General features: G+C 39.3%; 2 protein-coding genes across 5 annotated transcripts in view; one reads left to right on the top strand and one right to left on the bottom strand.

The window, feature by feature from the left end:
* The window catches only part of fam241a (family with sequence similarity 241 member A), a 5,955-nt gene extending 987 nt beyond the window's left edge, over positions 1 to 4,968 (bottom strand). Inside the window, exon 1 of one of the 2 annotated variants that reach the window (XM_061886548.1) lies at positions 4,732 to 4,968. In XM_061886548.1, coding sequence (XP_061742532.1) covers positions 4,732 to 4,841 — 110 coding nt within the window. In that variant the 5' untranslated portion in view covers positions 4,842 to 4,968. The remainder of the gene's footprint in view (positions 1 to 4,731) is intronic. The other variant, XM_061886549.1, reaches the window with a different exon arrangement.
* Positions 4,969 to 10,572: 5,604 nt separating this feature from the next.
* Positions 10,573 to 20,000, top strand: part of lrit3b (leucine-rich repeat, immunoglobulin-like and transmembrane domains 3b) — a 12,697-nt gene continuing 3,269 nt past the window's right edge. Inside the window, exons 1-5 of one of the 3 annotated variants that reach the window (XM_061885885.1) lie at positions 10,574 to 10,760; positions 15,273 to 15,647; positions 15,714 to 15,799; positions 18,657 to 18,923; positions 18,991 to 19,050. In XM_061885885.1, coding sequence (XP_061741869.1) covers positions 10,663 to 10,760; positions 15,273 to 15,647; positions 15,714 to 15,799; positions 18,657 to 18,923; positions 18,991 to 19,050 — 886 coding nt within the window. In that variant the 5' untranslated portion in view covers positions 10,574 to 10,662. Of the gene's footprint in view, positions 10,761 to 15,272; positions 15,800 to 18,656; positions 18,924 to 18,990; positions 19,051 to 20,000 lie in introns of all 3 variants that reach the window. The other 2 variants (XM_061885884.1, XM_061885886.1) reach the window with 2 other exon arrangements.

Below are 20,000 nucleotides of genomic sequence, written 5' to 3' on the forward strand. Positions count from 1 at the left end.
AACAAAAAATAGAACAGTCTGATAGCTAGAACTAGCACACATATATCTAACAAAAAGGTTTTTAAGCCTTTTTTAAAAGCATTCACAGTCTGTGGTGCCCTCAGGTGGTCAGGGAGAGCGTTCCACAGACTGGGAGCGGCGGGGCAGAAAGCCCTGGTCTGCCATAGTTTGGGAACTTTGTCTTCGAAGTTTGGAGGAGGTTAGCCTGTCCGGAGCGGAGGCGTCGTGTGGAGGATTTGGAGGTGAGTAGTTCTTTGAGGTAGAGGGGGGCATCTCCATGGAAGCACAACTTTGTATTCAATCCTATTAGCATGTCAGTACAGTGAGTTGTAAAGAGCTAAAGACAGTTAGCATGTCAATACAGTGAGTTGTAAACTGCAAAAGATAGTAAGCATGTCAGAGTTGTAAACAGCTAGAGGCAGTTAGCATGTCAGAGTTGTAAACAGCTACAGGCAGTTAGCATGTCAGTTGTAAACAGCTAAAGGCAGTTAGCATGTCAGAGTTGTAAACAGCTAAATACAGTTAGCATATCAGAGTTATAAACAGCTAAATACAGTTAGCATTTCAGAGTTGTAAACAGCTAAATACAGTTAGCATGTCAGAGTTGTAAACAGCTAAATACAGTTAGTATGTCAGAGTTGTAAACAGCTAAATACAGTTAGCATGTCAGAGTTGTAAACAGCTAAATACAGTTAGCATGTCAGAGTCTTAAACAGCTAAATACAGTTAGCATGTCAGAGTTGTAAACAGCTAAATACAGTTAGTATGTCAGAGTTGTAAACAGCTAAATACAGTTAGCATGTCAGAGTTGTAAACAGCTAAATACAGTTAGCATGTCAGAGTTGTAAACAGCTAAAGACAGTTAGCATGTCAGAGTTGTAAACAGCTAAAGACAGTTAGCATGTCCGAGTTGTAAACAGCTAAAGACAGTTAGCATGTCCGAGTTGTAAACTGCTAAATACATTTAGCATGTCAGAGTTGTAAACAGCTAAAGACAGTTAGCATGTCAGAGTTGTAAACAGCTAAAGACAGTTAGCATGTCAGAGTTGTAAACATCTAAAGACAGTTAGCATGTTAGAGTTGTAAACAGCTAGAGGCAGCTAACATGTCAGAGTTGTAAACAGCTAAAGGCAGTTAGCATGTCAGAGTTGTAAACAGCTAAAGACAGTTAGCATGTCAGAGTTGTAAACAGTTAAAGACAGTTAGCGTGTCACAGTTGTAAACAGCTAAATACAGTTAGCATGTCAGAGTTGTAAACAGCTAAAGACAGTTAGCATGTCAGAGTTGTAAACAGCTAAAGACAGTTAGCATGTCAGAGTTGTAAACAGCTAAAGACAGTTAGCGTGTCACAGTTGTAAACAGCTAAAGACAGCATGTCAGAGTTGTAAACAGCTAAATACAGTTAGCATGTCAGTTGTAAACAGCTAAAGACAGTTAGCATGTCAGAGTTGTAAACAGCTAAAGACAGTTAGCGTGTCACAGTTGTAAATAGCTAAAGACAGTTAGCATGTCAGATTTGTAAACAGCTAAAGACAGTTAGCGTGTCACAGTTGTAAACAGCTAAAGACAGTTAGCATGTCAGAGTTGTAAACAGCTAAATACAGTTAGCATGTCAGTTGTAAACAGCTAAAGGCAGTTAGCATGTCAGAGTTGTAAACAGTTAAAGACAGTTAGCATGTCAGAGTTGTAAACAGCTAAATACAGTTAGCATGTCAGAGTTGTAAACAACTAAAGACAGTTAGCATGTCAGAGTTGTAAACAGCTAAAGGCAGTTAGCATGTCAGAGTTATAAACAGCTAAAGACAGTTAGCGTGTCACAGTTGTAAACAGCTAAAGACAGTTAGCATGTCAGATTTGTAAACAGCTAAAGACAGTTAGCGTGTCACAGTTGTAAACAGCTAAAGACAGTTAGCGTGTCAGAGTTGTAAACAGCTAAATACAGTTAGCATGTCAGTTGTAAACAGCTAAAGACAGTTAGCATGTCAGAGTTGTAAACAGCTAAAGACAGCGTGTCACAGTTGTAAACAGCTAAAGACAGTTAGCATGTCAGATTTGTAAACAGCTCAATTTAGTTAGCATGTCAGAGTTGTAAACAGCTAAATACAGTTAGCATGTCAGAGTTGTAAACAGTTAAAGACAGTTAGCATGTCAGAGTTGTAAACAGCTAAATACAGTTAGCATGTCAGAGTTGTAAACAGCTAAATACAGTTAGCATGTCAGAGTTGTAAACAGCTAAAGACAGTTAGCATGTCAGAGTTGTAAACAGCTAAAGACAGTTAGCATGTCAGAGTTGTAAACAGCTAAATACAGTTAGCATGTCAGAGTTGTAAACAGCTAAAGACAGTTAGCATGTCAGAGTTGTAAACAGATAAATACAGTTAGCATGTCAGAGTTGTAAACAGCTAAAGACAGTTAGCATGTCAGAGTTGTAAACAGCTAAATACAGTTAGAATGTCAGAGTTGTAAACAGCTAAATACAGTTAGCATGTCAGACTTGTAAACAGCTAAAGACAGTTAGCATGTCAGAGTTGTAAACAGCTAAATACAGTTAGCATGTCAGAGTTGTAAACAGCTAAATACAGTTAGATTGTCAGAGTTGTAAACAGCTAAATACAGTTAGCATGTCAGAGTTGTAAACACCTAAAAACAGTTAGCATATCAGATTTGTAAACAGCTAAATACAGTTAGCATGTCAGATTTGTAAACAGCTAAATACAGTTAGCATGTCAGAGGTGTAAACAGCTAAATACAGTTAGATTGTCAGAGTTGTAAACAGCTAAAGACAGTTAGCATGTCAGAGTTGTAAACAGCTAAAGACAGTTAGCATGTCAGAGTTGTAAACAGCTAAAGACAGTTAGCATGTCAGAGTTGTAAACAGCTAAAGACAGTTAGCATGTCAGAGTTGTAAACAGCTAAATACAGTTAGCATGTCAGAGTTGTAAACAGCTAAATACAGTTAGCATGTCAGAGTTGTAAACAGCTAAATACAGTTAGATTGTCAGAGTTGTAAACAGCTAAATACAGTTAGCATGTCAGTTGTAAACACCTAAAAACAGTTAGCATATCAGATTTGTAAACAGCTAAATACAGTTAGCATGTCAGAGTTGTAAACAGCTAAATACAGTTAGCATGTCAGAGTTGTAAACAGCTAAATACAGTTAGCATGTCAGAGTTGTAAACAGCTAAAGACAGTTAGCATGTCAGAGTTGTAAACAGCTAAAGACAGTTAGCATGTCAGAGTTGTAAACAGCTAAATACAGTTAGCATGTCCGAGTTGTAAACAGCTAAAGACAGTTAGCATGTCAGAGTTGTAAACAGCTAAATACAGTTAGAATGTCAGAGTTGTAAACAGCTAAATACAGTTAGCATGTCAGACTTGTAAACAGCTAAAGACAGTTAGCATGTCAGAGTTGTAAACAGCTAAATACAGTTAGCATGTCAGAGTTGTAAACAGCTAAATACAGTTAGATTGTCAGAGTTGTAAACAGCAAAATACAGTTAGCATGTCAGTTGTAAACACCTAAAAACAGTTAGCATATCAGATTTGTAAACAGCTAAATACAGTTAGCATGTCAGATTTGTAAACAGCTAAATACAGTTAGCATGTCAGAGTTGTAAACAGCTAAATACAGTTAGCATGTCAGAGTTGTAAACAGCTAAAGACAGTTAGCATGTCAGAGTTGTAAACAGCTAAAGACAGTTAGCATGTCAGAGTTGTAAACAGCTAAAGACAGTTAGCATGTCAGAGTTGTAAACAGCTAAAGACAGTTAGCATGTCAGAGTTGTAAACAGCTAAAGACAGTTAGCATGTCAGAGTTGTAAACAGCTAAATACAGTTAGCATGTCCGAGTTGTAAACAGCTAAAGACAGTTAGCATGTCAGAGTTGTAAACAGCTAAATACAGTTAGAATGTCAGAGTTGTAAACAGCTAAATACAGTTAGCATGTCAGAGTTGTAAACAGCTAAAGACAGTTAGCATGTCAGACTTGTAAACAGCTAAATACAGTTAGCATGTCAGAGTTGTAAACAGCTAAATACAGTTAGATTGTCAGAGTTGTAAACAGCTAAATACAGTTAGCATGTCAGAGTTGTAAACAGCTAAATAAAGTTAGATTGTCAGAGTTGTAAACAGCTAAATACAGTTAGCATGTCATTTGTAAACAGCTAAAAACAGTTAGCATATCAGATTTGTAAACAGCTAAATACAGTTAGCATGTCAGATTTGTAAACAGCTAAATACAGTTAGCATGTCAGAGTTGTAAACAGCTAAATACAGTTAGCATGTCAGAGTTGTAAACAGCTGAAGACAGTTAGCATGTCAGAGTTGTAAACAGCTAAAGACAGTTAGCATGTCAGAGTTGTAAACAGCTAAAGACAGTTAGCATGTCAGAGTTGTAAACAGCTAAAGACAGTTAGCATGTCAGAGTTGTAAACAGCTAAATACAGTTAGCATGTCAGAGTTGTAAACAGCTGAAGACAGTTAGCATGTCAGAGTTGTAAACAGCTAAAGACAGTTAGCATGTCAGAGTTGTAAACAGCTAAAGACAGTTAGCATGTCAGAGTTGTAAACAGCTAAAGACAGTTAGCATGTCAGAGTTGTAAACAGCCAAATACAGTTAGCATGTCCGAGTTGTAAACAGCTAAATACAGTTAGCATGTCAGAGTTGTAAACAGCTAGAGACAGTTAGCATGTCAGTTGTAAACAGCTAAATACAGTTAGCATGTCAGTACCTGGGTGTACCCGGGCTGGGTGCTGCTGACACACCTGCTAGTGTGGGTGACAGTCTGGAGAAGTCTCCTGAACAAGGTTGTTCATGTAGATCTGCTCTTCTGGCAGACATAATCCCACGCAGGAACTTTCACACACACGCATGTGTGTGTGTGTGTGTGTAGGTGTGACAACCCCACGGAGCAGCATGACGTCACACGGCGGTCGACGTATGTCTTTCTTCTTCTTTGTTTTAATGGCAGTTGACGAGCAACCGTCTGGTGCGCATTACCGCCCTAGACCTCTTATAAGTAGCATTGGCTGCTGTTACGCGAGAAATTTGGCCGCCATCTTGAAGTGGTGAAGAGGAACCTAAAGTGACAGTTGACAGGTAGAAAACAAAGATGCTTAACTGACAGTTGACAGGTAGAAAAAAAAGATGCTAAACTGACAGTTGACAGGTAGAAAACAAAGATGCTAAACTGACAGTTGACAGGTAGAAAACAAAGATGCTTAACAGACAGTTGACGGGTAGAAAACAAAGATGCTTAACTGACAGTTGACAGGTAGAAAACAAAGATGCCAGAAAGACAGTTGACAGGTAGAAAACAAAGATGCTAAACAGACAGTTGACGGGTAGAAAACAAAGATGCTAAACAGACAGTTGACGGGTAGAAAACAAAGATGCTAAACTGACAGTTGACAGGTAGAAAACAAAGATGCTAAACTGACAGTTGACAGGTAGAAAACAAAGATGCCAGAAAGACAGTTGACAGGTAGAAAACAAAGATGCTAAACAGACAATTGACGGGTAGAAAACAAAGATGCTAAACAGACAGTTGACGGGTAGAAAAAAAAGATGCTAAACTGACAGTTGACAGGTAGAAAACAAAGATGCTAAACTGACGGTTGACAAGTAGAACACAAAGGTGCTAAACTGACAGTCGACAGGTAGAAAACAAAGATGATAAACTGAAACTGACAGTCGACAGGTAGAAAACAACGATGCTAAAGTGACAGTTGACAGGTAGAAAACAAAGATGCTAAACTGACAGTCGACAGGTAGAAAACAAAGATGCTAAACTGACAAATGACAGGTAGAAAACAAAGATGCTAAAGTTGACAGTCGACAGGTAGAAAGCAAAGATGCTAAACTGACAGTTGACAGGTAGAAAACAAAGATGCTAAACTGACAAATGACAGACAGAAAGCAAAGATGCTAAACTGACAAATGACAGATAGAAAAAAAAGATGCTAAACTGACAGTTGACAGGTAGAAAACAAAGATGCTAAACAGACAGTTGACAAGTAGAAAACAAAGATGCTAAACTGACAGTTGACAGGTAGAAAACAAAGATGCTAAACTGACAGTCGACAGGTAGAAAACAAAGACGCTAAACTGACAGTTGACAGGTAGAAAACAAAGATGCTAAACTGACAAATGACAGATAGAAAACAAATATGCTAAACTGACAGTTGACAGGTAGAAAACAAAGATGCTAAAAAGACAGTTGACAGGTAGAAAACAAAGATGCTAAACTGACAGTTGACAGGTAGAAAACACAGATGCTAAACTGACAGTTGACAGGTAGAAAACAAAGATGCTAAACTGACAAATGACAGATAGAAAACAAATATGCTAAACTGACAGTTGACAGGTAGAAAACAAAGATGCTAAAAAGACAGTTGACAGGTAGAAAACAAAGATGCTAAACTGACAGTTGACAGGTAGAAAACAAAGATGCTAAACTGACAGTTGACAGGTAGAAAACACAGATGCTAAACTGACAGTTGACAGGTAGAAAACACAGATGCTAAACTGACAGTTGACAGGTAGAAAACAAAGATGATAAACTGACAGTGGACAAATAGACAGGTAGTTTTTTTTTTACAAATATCGTCCTGTATATTATGCCTCAAAGCAAAGAGTTTTTCCTGTGTCATCTGCACCTCTATTCTCATGAAACATCACTCAATGGTGTGCGGCACAACAAAACTAATGACAAAAAACCACTGACGACTGCTACCATGATTGTTAACCATCAACACTTCAGCTGATGACAACCACCAGTTTTTGTGTGGCAATTCTCATTTGTGGCTCTACTCTCATGAAACATCACTCAACGGCTGGCGGCACAACAAAACTATCCATCCATCCAACCATCCATTTTCTACCGCTTATTCCCTTATTCAAAATAATATTTTTTGCAATAATATTTATGTAGATTATGCCCTAAATAGAATTTCCCATGTCTTTTGCGCCTCTACTCACATGAAACATCACTCAATGGCATGCAGCACGACAAAACTAATGAGAAAAAAAGGAAACTATTTGCATTGTGGCTGTCAACAAAGGAAAATCAACAAATCTGCCGCACCGATTTATAAATTATAGTCCAGAATTTACGGTAATGGTGATGTCAGTATCAACAAAAATTATAATTTTTTGCAATTATGGTCCTGAATAATATACCCCAAAGCAAAGAGTTTTTCCTGTGTCATTTGCACCTCAACTCTCATGAAACATCAGTTAAAGGCGTGCGGCACGACTGCTGCACCGATTTATAAACTATAGTCCAGAATTTACGGTAATTGTGATGTCAATATCAATCAAAATAATACATATTTTTTGCAATAATCTTCTTGTATGTTATGCCCCAAAGAGTTTCTCCTGTGTCATTTGTACCTCTACTCTCATGAAATGTCGCTCAATGGTGTGCGGCACGACTGCCTCATGATTTATAGATTATAGTCCAGAATTCATGGTAATCGTGTTGTCAATATCAGTCAAAACAATCATGTTTTTGCAATAATTGTCCTGTATATTATGTCCCAAAGAGATTTCCCCGTGTCATTTGCGCCTCTACTCTCATGAAACATCACTCAATGGCATGCGGCACGACAAAACTAATGACAAAAAAAACAAAACTATTTGCATTATGGCCGTCAACATAGGAAAATCAACAAATCTGCCGCACCGATTTATAAATTATAGTCCAGAATTTACAGTAATGGTGATGTCAATATCAATCAAAATAATATCTTTTTTTGCAATAATCGTCCTGTATATTATGTCCCAAAGTGTTTCTCCTGTGTCATTTGTACCTCTACTCTCATGAAATGTCGCTCAGTGGTGCGCGGCACGACTGCCGCACGGATTTATAAATTATAGTCCAGAATTCATGGTAATCATATTGTCAATATCAGTCAAAATAATCATGTTTTTGCAATAATCGTCCTGTATATTGTGTCCCAAAGAGATTTCCCCGTGTCATTTGCGCCTCTACTCTCATGAAACATCACTCAATGGCACGCGGCACGACAAAACTAATGACAAAAAAAACAAAACTATTTGCATTATGGCCGTCAACATAGGAAAATCAACAAATCTGCCGCACCGATTTATAAATTATAGTCCAGAATTTCCAGTAATCGTGATGTCAATATCAATCAAAATAATCTATTTTTTTGCAATAATCGTCCTGTATATTATGTCCCAAAGTGTTTTTCCTGTGTCATTTGTACCTCTACTCTCATGAAATGTCGCTCAATGGTGCGCGGCATGACTGCCGCACGGATTTATAAATTATAGTCCAGGATTCATGGTAATCGTGTTGTCAAAATAATCATGTTTTTGCAATAATCGTCCTGTATATTATGTCCCAAAGAGATTTCCCCGTGTCATTTGCGCCTCTACTCTCATGAAACATCACTCAATGGCACGCGGCACGACAAAACTAATGACAAAAAAACTAAACTATTTGCATTATGGCCGTCAACATAGGAAAATCAACAAATCTTCCGCAGCGATTTATAAATCATAGTCCAGAATTTACAGTAATCGTGATGTCAATATCAATCAAAATAATATCTTTTTTTGCAATAATCGTCCTGTATATTATGTCCCAAAGTGTTTCTCCTGTGTCATTTGTACCTCTACTCTCATGAAATGTCGCTCAGTGGTGCGCGGCATGACTGCCGCACGGATTTATAAATTATAGTCCAGAATTCATGGTAATCATGTTGTCAATATCAGTCAAAATAATCATGTTTTTGCAATAATCGTCCTGTATATTATGTCTCAAAGAGATTTCCCCGTGTCATTTGCGCCTCTACTCTCATGAAACATCACTCAATGGCACGCGGCACGACAAAACTAATGACAAAAAAAACAAAACTATTTGCATTATGGCCGTCAACATAGGAAAATCAACAAATCTGCCGCACCGATTTATAAATTATAGTCCAGAATTTCCAGTAATCGTGATGTCAATATCAATCAAAATAATCTATTTTTTTGCAATAATCGTCCTGTATATTATGTCCCAAAGTGTTTTTCCTGTGTCATTTGTACCTCTACTCTCATGAAATGTTGCTCAATGGTGCGCGGCATGACTGCCGCACGGATTTATAAATTATAGTCCAGGATTCATGGTAATCGTGTTGTCAAAATAATCATGTTTTTGCAATAATCGTCCTGTATATTATGTCCCAAAGAGATTTCCCCGTGTCATTTGCGCCTCTACTCTCATGAAACATCACTCAATGGCACGCGGCACGACAAAACTAATGACAAAAAAACTAAACTATTTGCATTATGGCCGTCAACATAGGAAAATCAACAAATCTTCCGCAGCGATTTATAAATCATAGTCCAGAATTTACAGTAATCGTGATGTCAATATCAATCAAAATAATATCTTTTTTTGCAATAATCGTCCAGTATATTATGTCCCAAAGTGTTTTTCCTGTGTCACTTGTACCTCTACTCTCATGAAACATCACTCAATGGCACGCGGCACGACAAAACTAATGACAAAAAAACTAAACTATTTGCATTATGGCCGTCAACATAGGAAAATCAACAAATCTTCCGCAGCGATTTATAAATCATAGTCCAGAATTTACAGTAATCGTGATGTCAATATCAATCAAAATAATATCTTTTTTTGCAATAATCGTCCAGTATATTATGTCCCAAAGTGTTTTTCCTGTGTCACTTGTACCTCTACTCTCATGAAATGTCGCTCAATGGCACGCGGCACGACAAAACTAATGACAAAAAAACAAAACTATTTGCATTATGGCTGTCAACAGAGGAAAATCAACAAATCTGCCGCACCGATTTATAAATTATAGTCCAGAATTTCCAATAACCGTGATGTCAATATCAATCAAAATAATATCTTTTTTTGCAATAATTGTCCTGTATATTATGTCCCAAAGAGATTTCCCCGTGTCATTTGCGCCTCTACTCTCATGAAACATCACTCAATGGCACGTGGCACGACAAAACTAATGACAAAAAAACAAAACTATTTGAATTATGGCCGTCAACATAGGAAAATCAACAAATCTGCCGCACCGATTTATAAATTATAGTCCAGAATTTCCAATAATCGTGATGTCAATATCAATCAAAATAATATATTTTTTTGCAATAATCGTCCTGTATATTATGTCCCAAAGTGTTTTTCCTGTGTCACTTGTACCTCTACTCTCATGAAATGTCGCTCAATGGTGCGCGGCACGACTGCCGCACGGATTTATAAATTAGAGTCCAGAATTGACGTAATCGTGATGTCAATATCAATCAAAATAATCATGTTTTTGCAATAATCGTCCTATATATTATGTCCTAAAGAGTTTTTCTCAGTGTCATCTGCGCCTCTGCTCTCATGAAACATCGCTCAATGGCACGCAGCATGACAAAACTAATGACAAAAAACTACTACCATGATGGTTGTGCAGCATTTCCACGACTATCGGCTCCGGCCTATTGGCCCTGATGTTGTGATGTTGTTCTCCGGGAGCAATGTGGGATTACACTGCTGCCTGGGAGACGTGTAATCCCAGCTAATCTGGGATTCAGTTTCACGCCGCTTTGCAGAAGCAAACGCCGAGCGGACACGAAGGAGAGTATGGAGACACGGAGGGGTTTGCCCGAGTGAAGGATGTATCTGCTGGCCCTGCTCTGCTTCCTGCAACACCCGGCTGTCCTCACCTCCTGCCCACCATTGTGTGTCTGCACCCATGGGAGCTCACAACTCAGGTGGAGTCACTCTACCTTACACCAATATATTATTTATCTGATTTTTTTTTTTTTAATATTTTTTTCCTTATTATATCTACATTTAAACACTAATTGCTTTGTATCTTGTAATTGTCCAATTCTTGTTTTATAATGATTAGCATCCTAGGAAGGGAAAACTATTATTATTTTTTTAACCTATTGCTACCTGTTTTTGTGTATTTTTTTTGGTGTATTTTATCCTCCGTCGTCTCTTTCTGGGGCCGACTGGCTCGTACGTGCACATGCATCCTCCGCTGTTGCCATTTCTACCGCGTTACAAGTTATCGTTTGGACTTTTATCTTTCAGTAGACTCCATATGGAAGCGCTAAAAAAAAACCAACAACAACATGGATGACAGCGAAAAGAAACTTTCTAAGTGGAGGCACGTACCGAAACCCCCAAAGCAGTGAAGTTGTCACGTTGTGTAAAGGGTAAATAAAAAGAGAACACAATGATGGATGTCAGGTGTAGATCCACCCTTGTCATTTGTTTACATTGTGACTCCAGTGATAATGATACTTGTAAGAAACGTACTTTATTTGTCGCCATGGAGACGAGGATTAGTGATTTAGAAGTAGCTAAAACACTGCGGATGGATGTTTCAGTGTTATAGCTTCACCTTTATCTTGACTTTTTACACCAAAATGCGTCCATTCTCCCTTTTCTGTCTACACTTGTAAGTGCTCTGTGTGCGCGCGCTCCCAAACATGCTCCTCTGCTCCTAAAACCAGCAATGTCACCCCATGACCGGTACTTTTTCAAACAGGGTATAGTACCGTTTTTGATTCATTAGTACCACCACACTATATAAGTGCAACCCTAGTTCAAACTTATGTCCGTCAGTAGACTTGCTAGGGAAGCGACAAAAACTACAACATGGCTGTGAAAGTGGAGGCACGTAGATAAGACCGCGGTCAGAAAGGAACTTGAAAATATTGTCCGTGCAACATTTTTGACCGACGTGGTGGATAAGCGGGAACAATGGCCATCTTGACACCAGAAGAATCCTGCTTGAATCCTGGCATGGTGTGCACAATGCCGAGGTGCCCTCAAGCAAGACACCAAACCCCCCCTGAATTGCTTCTCAATGGGTCATGGTTAGCACCTCGCATAGCAGTTTCCACCATCAATATCACACAATTTTGTCGTTTCTAATATTCATCCATCCATCCATTTCCTACCGCTTGTCCCTGGAGCCAATCTCAGCTGCATTTGGGCAAAAGGCAGGGTACACCCTGGACAAGTCGCCCCCTCATCACAGGGCCAACACAGATAGACAAACAACATTCACACTTAGGACCATTTAGTGTTGCCAATCAACCTATCCCCAGGTGCATGTCTTTGGAGGTGGGAGGGGCCTATCCCCAGGTGCATGTCTTTGGAAGTGGGAGGGGCCTATACTCAGGTGCATGTCTTTAGAGGTGGGGGGGGTCTATCCCCAGGTGCATGTCTTTGGAGGTGGGAGGGGCCTATCCCCAGGTGCATGTCTTTGGAGGTGGGAGGGGCCTATCCCCAGGTGCATGTCTTTGGAGGTGGGAGGGGCCTATCCCCAGGTGCATGTCTTTGGAGGTGGGAGGGGCCTATCCCCAGGTGCATGTCATCACCAACCCTGTAATTTTTTATTTGATTTAAATAAAAAATAGCATCCTTTTTTTTCAAAAGGATGGAAATTAGGCTTTGCAAAACCAGGACTTCTGGAAAATCCTGGAATTTTTTTGAACTTGGAAAAAAGATAGTTTGACTTTTTAGAATAGTGAAATGTGTTGAAGTTGGAACAGTTTGAATCCGATGAAAAATGTGGGGATTGTGGAACTTTGAAGAATGTTCCATTGATTTCAATGAGATTTTTCCCCAAAATTGGGAATTTCTGGAAATGCAAAAATTATTTTTGAAAATGGTCAAACACTCTGAATGAGTTGAAATGGTTGGTGTTGGAATTTTTCCAAGTGGGTGGGAAAATGTTGAAGTAGTAACATGTTGAATTGAGAAATGGTATTATGGAATTCCTGGAATTTTGGGAAAACCGGGAATTTTTCCAGTTTAAAAAAACAATTGTTTTTTTGTCCTAATTAAGAGGAATGTTTGGATGGTGGAACGATTGAAAAATGTGGAAGGAGTAGTCACCAGAACAAAGGGTGGAAATAGGGCTTTGGAAAACCAGAAATCCTGGAAAATCCTGGAATTTCTTGGAACTTAGAAAACATTTAGTTTGAATGTCCAGGATGGTGAAATGTGTTGAAGTTGGAACAGTTTGAATCCTATGAAAAATGTGGGAAATGTGGAACTTTGAAGAATGTTGCATTGATTTCAATGGAAATTTCCCCAAAATTTGGAAATTTCAGGAAAATCGAAAATTATTTTGAAAATGGTCAAAAACTTGAAAGGACTGAATGAGTTGATGTGGTTGGTGTTGGAATTTTTCAAATGTGTGGAGAAATGTTGAAGTAGTAACATGTTGAATTGAGAAATGGTATTAAGGAATTCCTGGAATTTCGGGAAAAATGGGAATTTTTCCAGTTTAAAAAACAATTGTTTTTTTGTCCTAATTAAGAGGAATGTTCGGATGGTGGAACGATTGAAAAATGTGGAAGGAGTAGTCGCCAGAAAAAAGGGTGGAAATAGGGCTTTGGAAAACCAGAAATCCTGGAAAATCCTGGAATTTTTTTGAACTTGGAAAAAAGATAGTTTGACTTTTTAGAATAGAGAAATGTGTTGAAGTTGGAACAGTTTGAATCAGATGAAAAATGGGAGAATTGTGGAACTTTGAAGAATGTTCCATTGATTTCAATGAGATTTTTCCCCAAAATTGGGAATTTCTGGAAATGCAAAAAATATTTTTGAAAATGGTCAAACACTCTTATTGAGTTGAAATGGTTGGTGTTGGAATTTTTCCAAGTGGGTGGAGAAATGCTGAAGTAGTAACATGTTGAATTGAGAAATTGTATTATGGTATTCCTGGAATTTTGGGAAAACCAGGAATTTTTCCAGTTAAAAAAAATATTAGTTTTTTTGTCCTAATTAAGAGGAATGTTTGGATGGTGGAACGGTTGAAAAATGTGGAAGGAGTAGTCGCCAGAAAAAAGGGTGGAAATAGGGCTTTGGAAAACCAGGAATTCTGGAAAATTTTGGAATTTTTGGAACTTAGAAAAAATTTAGTTTGAATTTCCAGGATGGTGAAATGTGTTGAAGTTGGAACAGTTTGAATCAGATGAAAAATGGGCGAATTGTGGAACTTTGAAGAATGTTCCATTGATTTCAATGAGATTTTTCCCCAAAATTGGGAATTTCTGGAAATGCAAAAATTATTTTTGAAAATGGTCAAACACTCTGAATGAGTTGAAATGGTTGGTGTTGGAATTTTTCCAAGTGGGTGGGAAAATGTTGAAGTAGTAACATGTTGAATTGAGAAATGGTATTACGGAATTCCTGGAATTTCGGGAAAACTGGGAATTTTTCCAGTTAAAAAAAAAACAATAGTTTTTTTGTCCTAATTAAGAGGAATGTTTGGATGGTGGAACGGTTGAAAAATGTGGAAGGAGTAGTCGCCAGAAAAAAGGGTGGAAATAAGGCTTTGGAAAACCAAGAGTTTCTGGAAAATCCTGGAATTTTTGGAACTTAGAAAAAATGTAGTTTGAATTTCCAGGATGGTGAAATGTGTTGAATTTGGAACAGTTTGATACAGATGAAAAATGTGGGAAATGTGGAACTTTGAAGAATGTTGCATTGATTTCAATGGAAATTTCCCCAAAATTTGGAAATTTTACGAAAATCGAAAATTATTTTGAAAATGGTCAAAAACTTGAAAGGTCAGAATGAGTTGATATGGTTGGTGTTGGAATTTTTCAAATGGGTGGAGAAATGTTGAAGTAGTAACATGTTGAATTGAGAAATGGTATTAAGGAATTCCTGGAATTTCGGGAAACCCGTGAATTTTTCCAGTTCAAAAAATGTTTTTTTGTTGTTGTCCTAATTAAGAGGAATTTTTCGACCGTGGAACGGTTGAAAAATGTGGAAGGAGTAGTCGCCAGAACAAAGGGTGGAAATAGGGCTTCGGAAAACCAAGAATTCTGGAAAATTTTGGAATTTTTGGAACTTGGAAAAAATTTAGTTTGAATGTCCAGGATGGTGAAATGTGTTGAAGTTGGAACAGTTTGAATCCTATGAAAAATGTGGGAAATGTGGAACTTTGAAGAATGTTCCATTGATCTCAATGGAAATTTCCCCAAAATTGGGAATTTCAGGAAAAGTGAGAATTATTTTGAAAATGTTCAAAAACTTGAAAGGTCTGAATGAGTTGAAATGGTTGGTATTGGAATTTTTCCAAGTGGGTGGAGAAATGTTGAAGTAGTAACATGTTGAATTGAGAAATGGTATTAAGGAATTCCTGGAATTTTGGGAAAACCAGGAACTTTTGGACCCCCCTGGCTTATTCCGCAGTCTGTATTTGAAGGAAAGAAGATGTAAACCTGGGTTCTGACTCCTCGCCACAGGGGGGTGCACTGCAGCGACCCCAGGATCTCAGCAGTTCCGGCCAACGTCCCAGCAGACACGGTCAAACTGCGCCTGGAACGGACTCCCATCAGCAGGATCCCGCGGGCGGCCTTCTACAACTTGTCAGAGCTGCTCTTCCTGTGGCTGACCTACAACTCCATCTCGGCCGTCCATCCCAGCAGCTTCCTCAACCTCAAGGTCCTGAGAGAGTTGCGTCTGGATGGAAACCAGCTGGCGGCGTTCCCTTGGGAGGGACTCCGGGACATGCCTGGTCTCCAGACCCTGGGTCTCCACAACAACCGACTGTCCAGCCTTCCGTCTCACGCTGCGCTCTTCCTCCCCAACATCACCTACCTGGACCTGTCCAGCAACAGGTGTGGTGGCTCCTTACCAAGTCCTGACCTGTCTTGCCTTTCAGTCAACAGGTCTTCTCTCTTCAGGTTGACCACCTTGTCTGCGGAACTCTTGGATCTTTGGTTCCCCTTCCCGGGTCAACAGAGCGGATCAGTGCAAAGAAGAATTCTGGGTAGGACTTTACAACCTAAATGTATTTCAACTGCCATCCATCCATACATCTTCCGCTTATCCCAGGTCAGGTCGCGGGGGCAGCAGCCTAAGCAGGGAAGCTCAGACTTTCCTCTTAGATTGGTCACATCTAGTCTGAGACTTACATTGGTCACATTTGGTCTTGGACTTAGATCGGTGACATCTCATCTTAGACTTATATAGGTCAAATCTAGTCTTAGACTTAAATTGGTCACATCTAGTCTTAGACTTAAATCGGTCACATCTAGTCTTAAGCTTACATTGTTCACATCTAGTCTTGGACTTAAATCTGTCACATCTAGTCTTAGACTTAAATCGGTCACATTTAGTCTTAGACTTAGATTGGTCACATCCTATCTTAGACTTTGATTAGTCACATATAGTCTTAGACTTAATTTGGTCCCATCTACTCTTAGACTTAGATTGGTCACATCCTGTTTTAGACTTAGATTGGTCACATCCAGTCTTAGACTTAGATTGGTCACATCTAGTCTTAGACTTTGATTGGTCACATCTGGTCTTGGATTTAGATCGGTCACATCTAGTCTGACTTATATCGGTCACATCTAGTCTTAGACTTAAATTGTTCACATCTAGTCTTGGACTTAAATCGGTCACATCTAGTCTTAGACTTACATTGTTCACATCTAGTCTTAGACTTAAATCGGTCACATTTAGTCTTAGACTTAGATTGGTCACATCTAGTCTTAGACTTAGATTGGTGACATCTCATCTTAGACTTAGATTGGTCACATCTGGTCTTGGATTTAGATCGGTCACATCTAGTCTTGGACTTACATTGTTCACATCTAGTCTTAGACTTAAATCGGTCACATTTAGTCTTAGACTTAGATTGGTCACATCTAGTCTTAGACTTAGATTGGTGACATCTCATCTTAGACTTAGATTGGTCACATCTGGTCTTGGATTTAGATCGGTCACATCTAGTCTTAGACTTACATTGTTCACATCTAGTCTTAGACTTAAATCGGTCACATTTAGTCTTAGACTTAGATTGGTCACATCTAGTCTTACACTTAGATTGGTCACATCTAGTCTTAGACTTACATTATTCACACCTAGTCTTAGACTTAGATTGGTCACATCTAGTCTTAGACTTAGATTGGTCACTTCTAGTCTTAGACTTAGATTGGTCACATCTAGTCTTAGACTTACATTATTCACACCTAGTCTTAGACTTAGATTGGTCACATCTAGTCTTAGACTTAGATTGGTCACATCTAGTCTTAGACTTAGATTGGTCACATCTTATCTTAGACTTAGATTGGTCACATCCTATCTTAGACTTTGATTGGTCACATATAGTCTCAGACTTAATTTGGTCCCATCTACTCTTAGACTTAGATTGGTCACATCTCGTCTTAGACTTATATTGGTCACATCTAGTCTTACACTTAGATTGGTCACATCTAGTCTTAGACTTACATTATTCACACCTAGTCTTAGACTTAGATTGGTCACATCTAGTCTTAGACTTAGATTGGTCACATCTAGTCTTAGACTTAGATTGGTCACATCTTATCTTAGACTTAGATTGGTCACATCCTATCTTAGACTTTGATTGGTCACATATAGTCTCAGACTTAATTTGGTCCCATCTACTCTTAGACTTAGATTGGTCACATCTCGTCTTAGACTTATATTGGTCACATCTAGTCATAGATTGGTCATATCCCATTTTAGATTTAGTTTGGTCACACCTAGTCTTAGACTTAGATTAATCACATCTGGTCTTGGACTTCAATTGGTCACATCTATTCTTGGACTTAGATTGGTCACATCCTATCTTAGACTTAGATTGGTCACATCTGGCCTTAGACTTCGATTGGTCACATCTATTCTTGGACTTAGATTGGTCACATCGTATCTTAGACTTAGATTGGTCACATCTGGTCTTGGACTTCGATTGGCCACATCTAGTCTTGGACTTAGATTGGTCGCATATTGTCTTAGATTGGTCACATCCCGTTTTAGACTTAGATTGGTCACATCCTATCTTAGACTTAGATTGTTCACATCTAGACTTCGACGTAGATCGGTCAGATCAACTCCAACGGTTTGTGCCAAAACTCCAAAAACTAGAAGGGTGTGCCTGGGCAATGATGGTTTCACCTTATCATAGTCATTTCTATCGTTTTCACGATAAATGGCAAGTTATTGCCAAAGTCTGCATCACCCATCCCAACTATCCAGGTGTGGCCTGTGGTCTAAATGCCTTGAAGTAGCATCACAGTCATAACAGGAAACTAACAATTCCGATTCGTCAGTGTTTTCCGTGTAATTCTAGTACAGAAACAACAAGTTGTAAGCAAAACAATCTTGCCAGTGCAAAAACTACGAGTCAAAGAAGTCGTGCACAGACGACGTATCTTTGGTTGGACATCCGGCTTCTGTTTTCCAGGCGAGAGAGTTTCTTTCTACCAGAACCTCCTCTGTTTCCAGGTCAACTCTGTCCTCGGTATACACTGCTGTCATCTGTGACACGGTCTTTCTGCGTTTGGACCATCTCATGCTCACTGAAGACGACCGAAACTTTCCGACACCTCTAAGATGTATTCAGTCTTTGTGATATCATGCCAAAAAATATTTTTGCAAACCTAGCGACTCCCCCGCCTCAGACTATATGTTTACAACTAAACCCCGCATGTTGATACTCTGACTAATATCATGTTTGTTTCATCAAATGTATCAATTTGTGTAGTTACCTGAGCTGTGTTCGGATAGGTGTGGAAGACTATGGGTAGATCTCCAGTGCTACTTCAAGTCCATGAACCAAATCAATAATGTAATCGAGAGAAATTCTCCTGGATACCTAGGTCTCCATGACAACCCATGGTTGTGTGACTGCCAGATCTCCTTGGTGGTGTCATTGTCAATGTCCCTGGGAACTCCCGTGGTTCTCATGGACCATCTGCTTACATGCGGCAGATCTCCGGGTCCGCTGCCTCGCTGCATGAGACCCTCCGTCCAGCCCGTGGCCACCAGAGTCATGTCTCCGCTGGGCAGCAACGTGATCCTGCGTTGTGACGCCACCGGCTACCCCACCCCGACTTTGACCTGGGTCAAAACTTCAACCTACGTCGGTGAGGCGTGCGCTGTCCCTGGGGTTTTTGGATCGAGTCACATGGGTCTGGTGTCTTCTCTCTCCAGGTTGCTGTCAGCAGGACATGGTTCGGAACAACGAAGAGCTGCCCAGGAATCTGAAAAGTTGTAAGTAGTATTTTGTCTTCCGGTTCTTTGATATGATACAGTGGCAGTTTCTGGTCTTTGAAGTCAGGGAAGCTCATTTGCAGATAGTCTCTAAACCCAAGTACAGTCCTAACTAATGCGTCATACCTGATGTGTTGTAATCCAAGTCAAACGCATATAATGCAACAAAATACACTTTAATCAATCAGTATTTACTTATTTAGTCCTAAATCCGCGGTACATAGCCCACATAAGGGCAAGGAAAAACTTACCCCGGTGGGACGTCGGTGACAATGACTATGAGAAACCTTGGGGAGACCGAAAGCAATGGATGTCGAGCATGTCTAACATAATAGTGTGAAAGTCCAGTCCTAGTGGATCTAACATAATAGTTTGAGAGTCGAGTTCACAGTGGATCTAACATAATAGTGAGAGTCCAGTCCATAGTGGATCTAACATAATAGTGAGAGTCCAGTCCATAGTGGATCTAACATAATAGTGTGAGAGTCCAGTCCATAGTGGATCTAACATAATTGTTTGAAACTCCAGTCCATAGTGGATCTAACATAATAGTTTGAGAGTCGAGTTCACAGTGGATCTACCATAATAGTGTGAGTCCAGTCCATAGTGGATCTAACATAATAGTGTGAGAGTCCAGTCCATAGTGGATCTAGCATAATAGTGAGAGTCCAGTCCATAGTGGATCTAACATAATTGTTTGAGACTCCAGTCCATAGTGGATCTAACATAATAGTAAGGGTCCAGTCCATAGTGGATCTAACATAATAGTGAGAGTCCAGTCCATAGTGGATCTAACATAATAGTGAGAGTCCAGTCCATAGTGGATCTAACATAATAGTGTGAGAGTCCAGTCCATAGTGGATCTAACATAATAGTGTGAGAGTCCAGTCCATAGTCGATCTAACATAATAGTTTGAGAGTCGAGTTCACAGTGGATCTACCATAATAGT

This window comes from Nerophis ophidion, linkage group LG24 (genome assembly GCF_033978795.1).
Source record: "Nerophis ophidion isolate RoL-2023_Sa linkage group LG24, RoL_Noph_v1.0, whole genome shotgun sequence".
Lineage (NCBI taxonomy): Eukaryota > Metazoa > Chordata > Actinopteri > Syngnathiformes > Syngnathidae > Nerophis > Nerophis ophidion.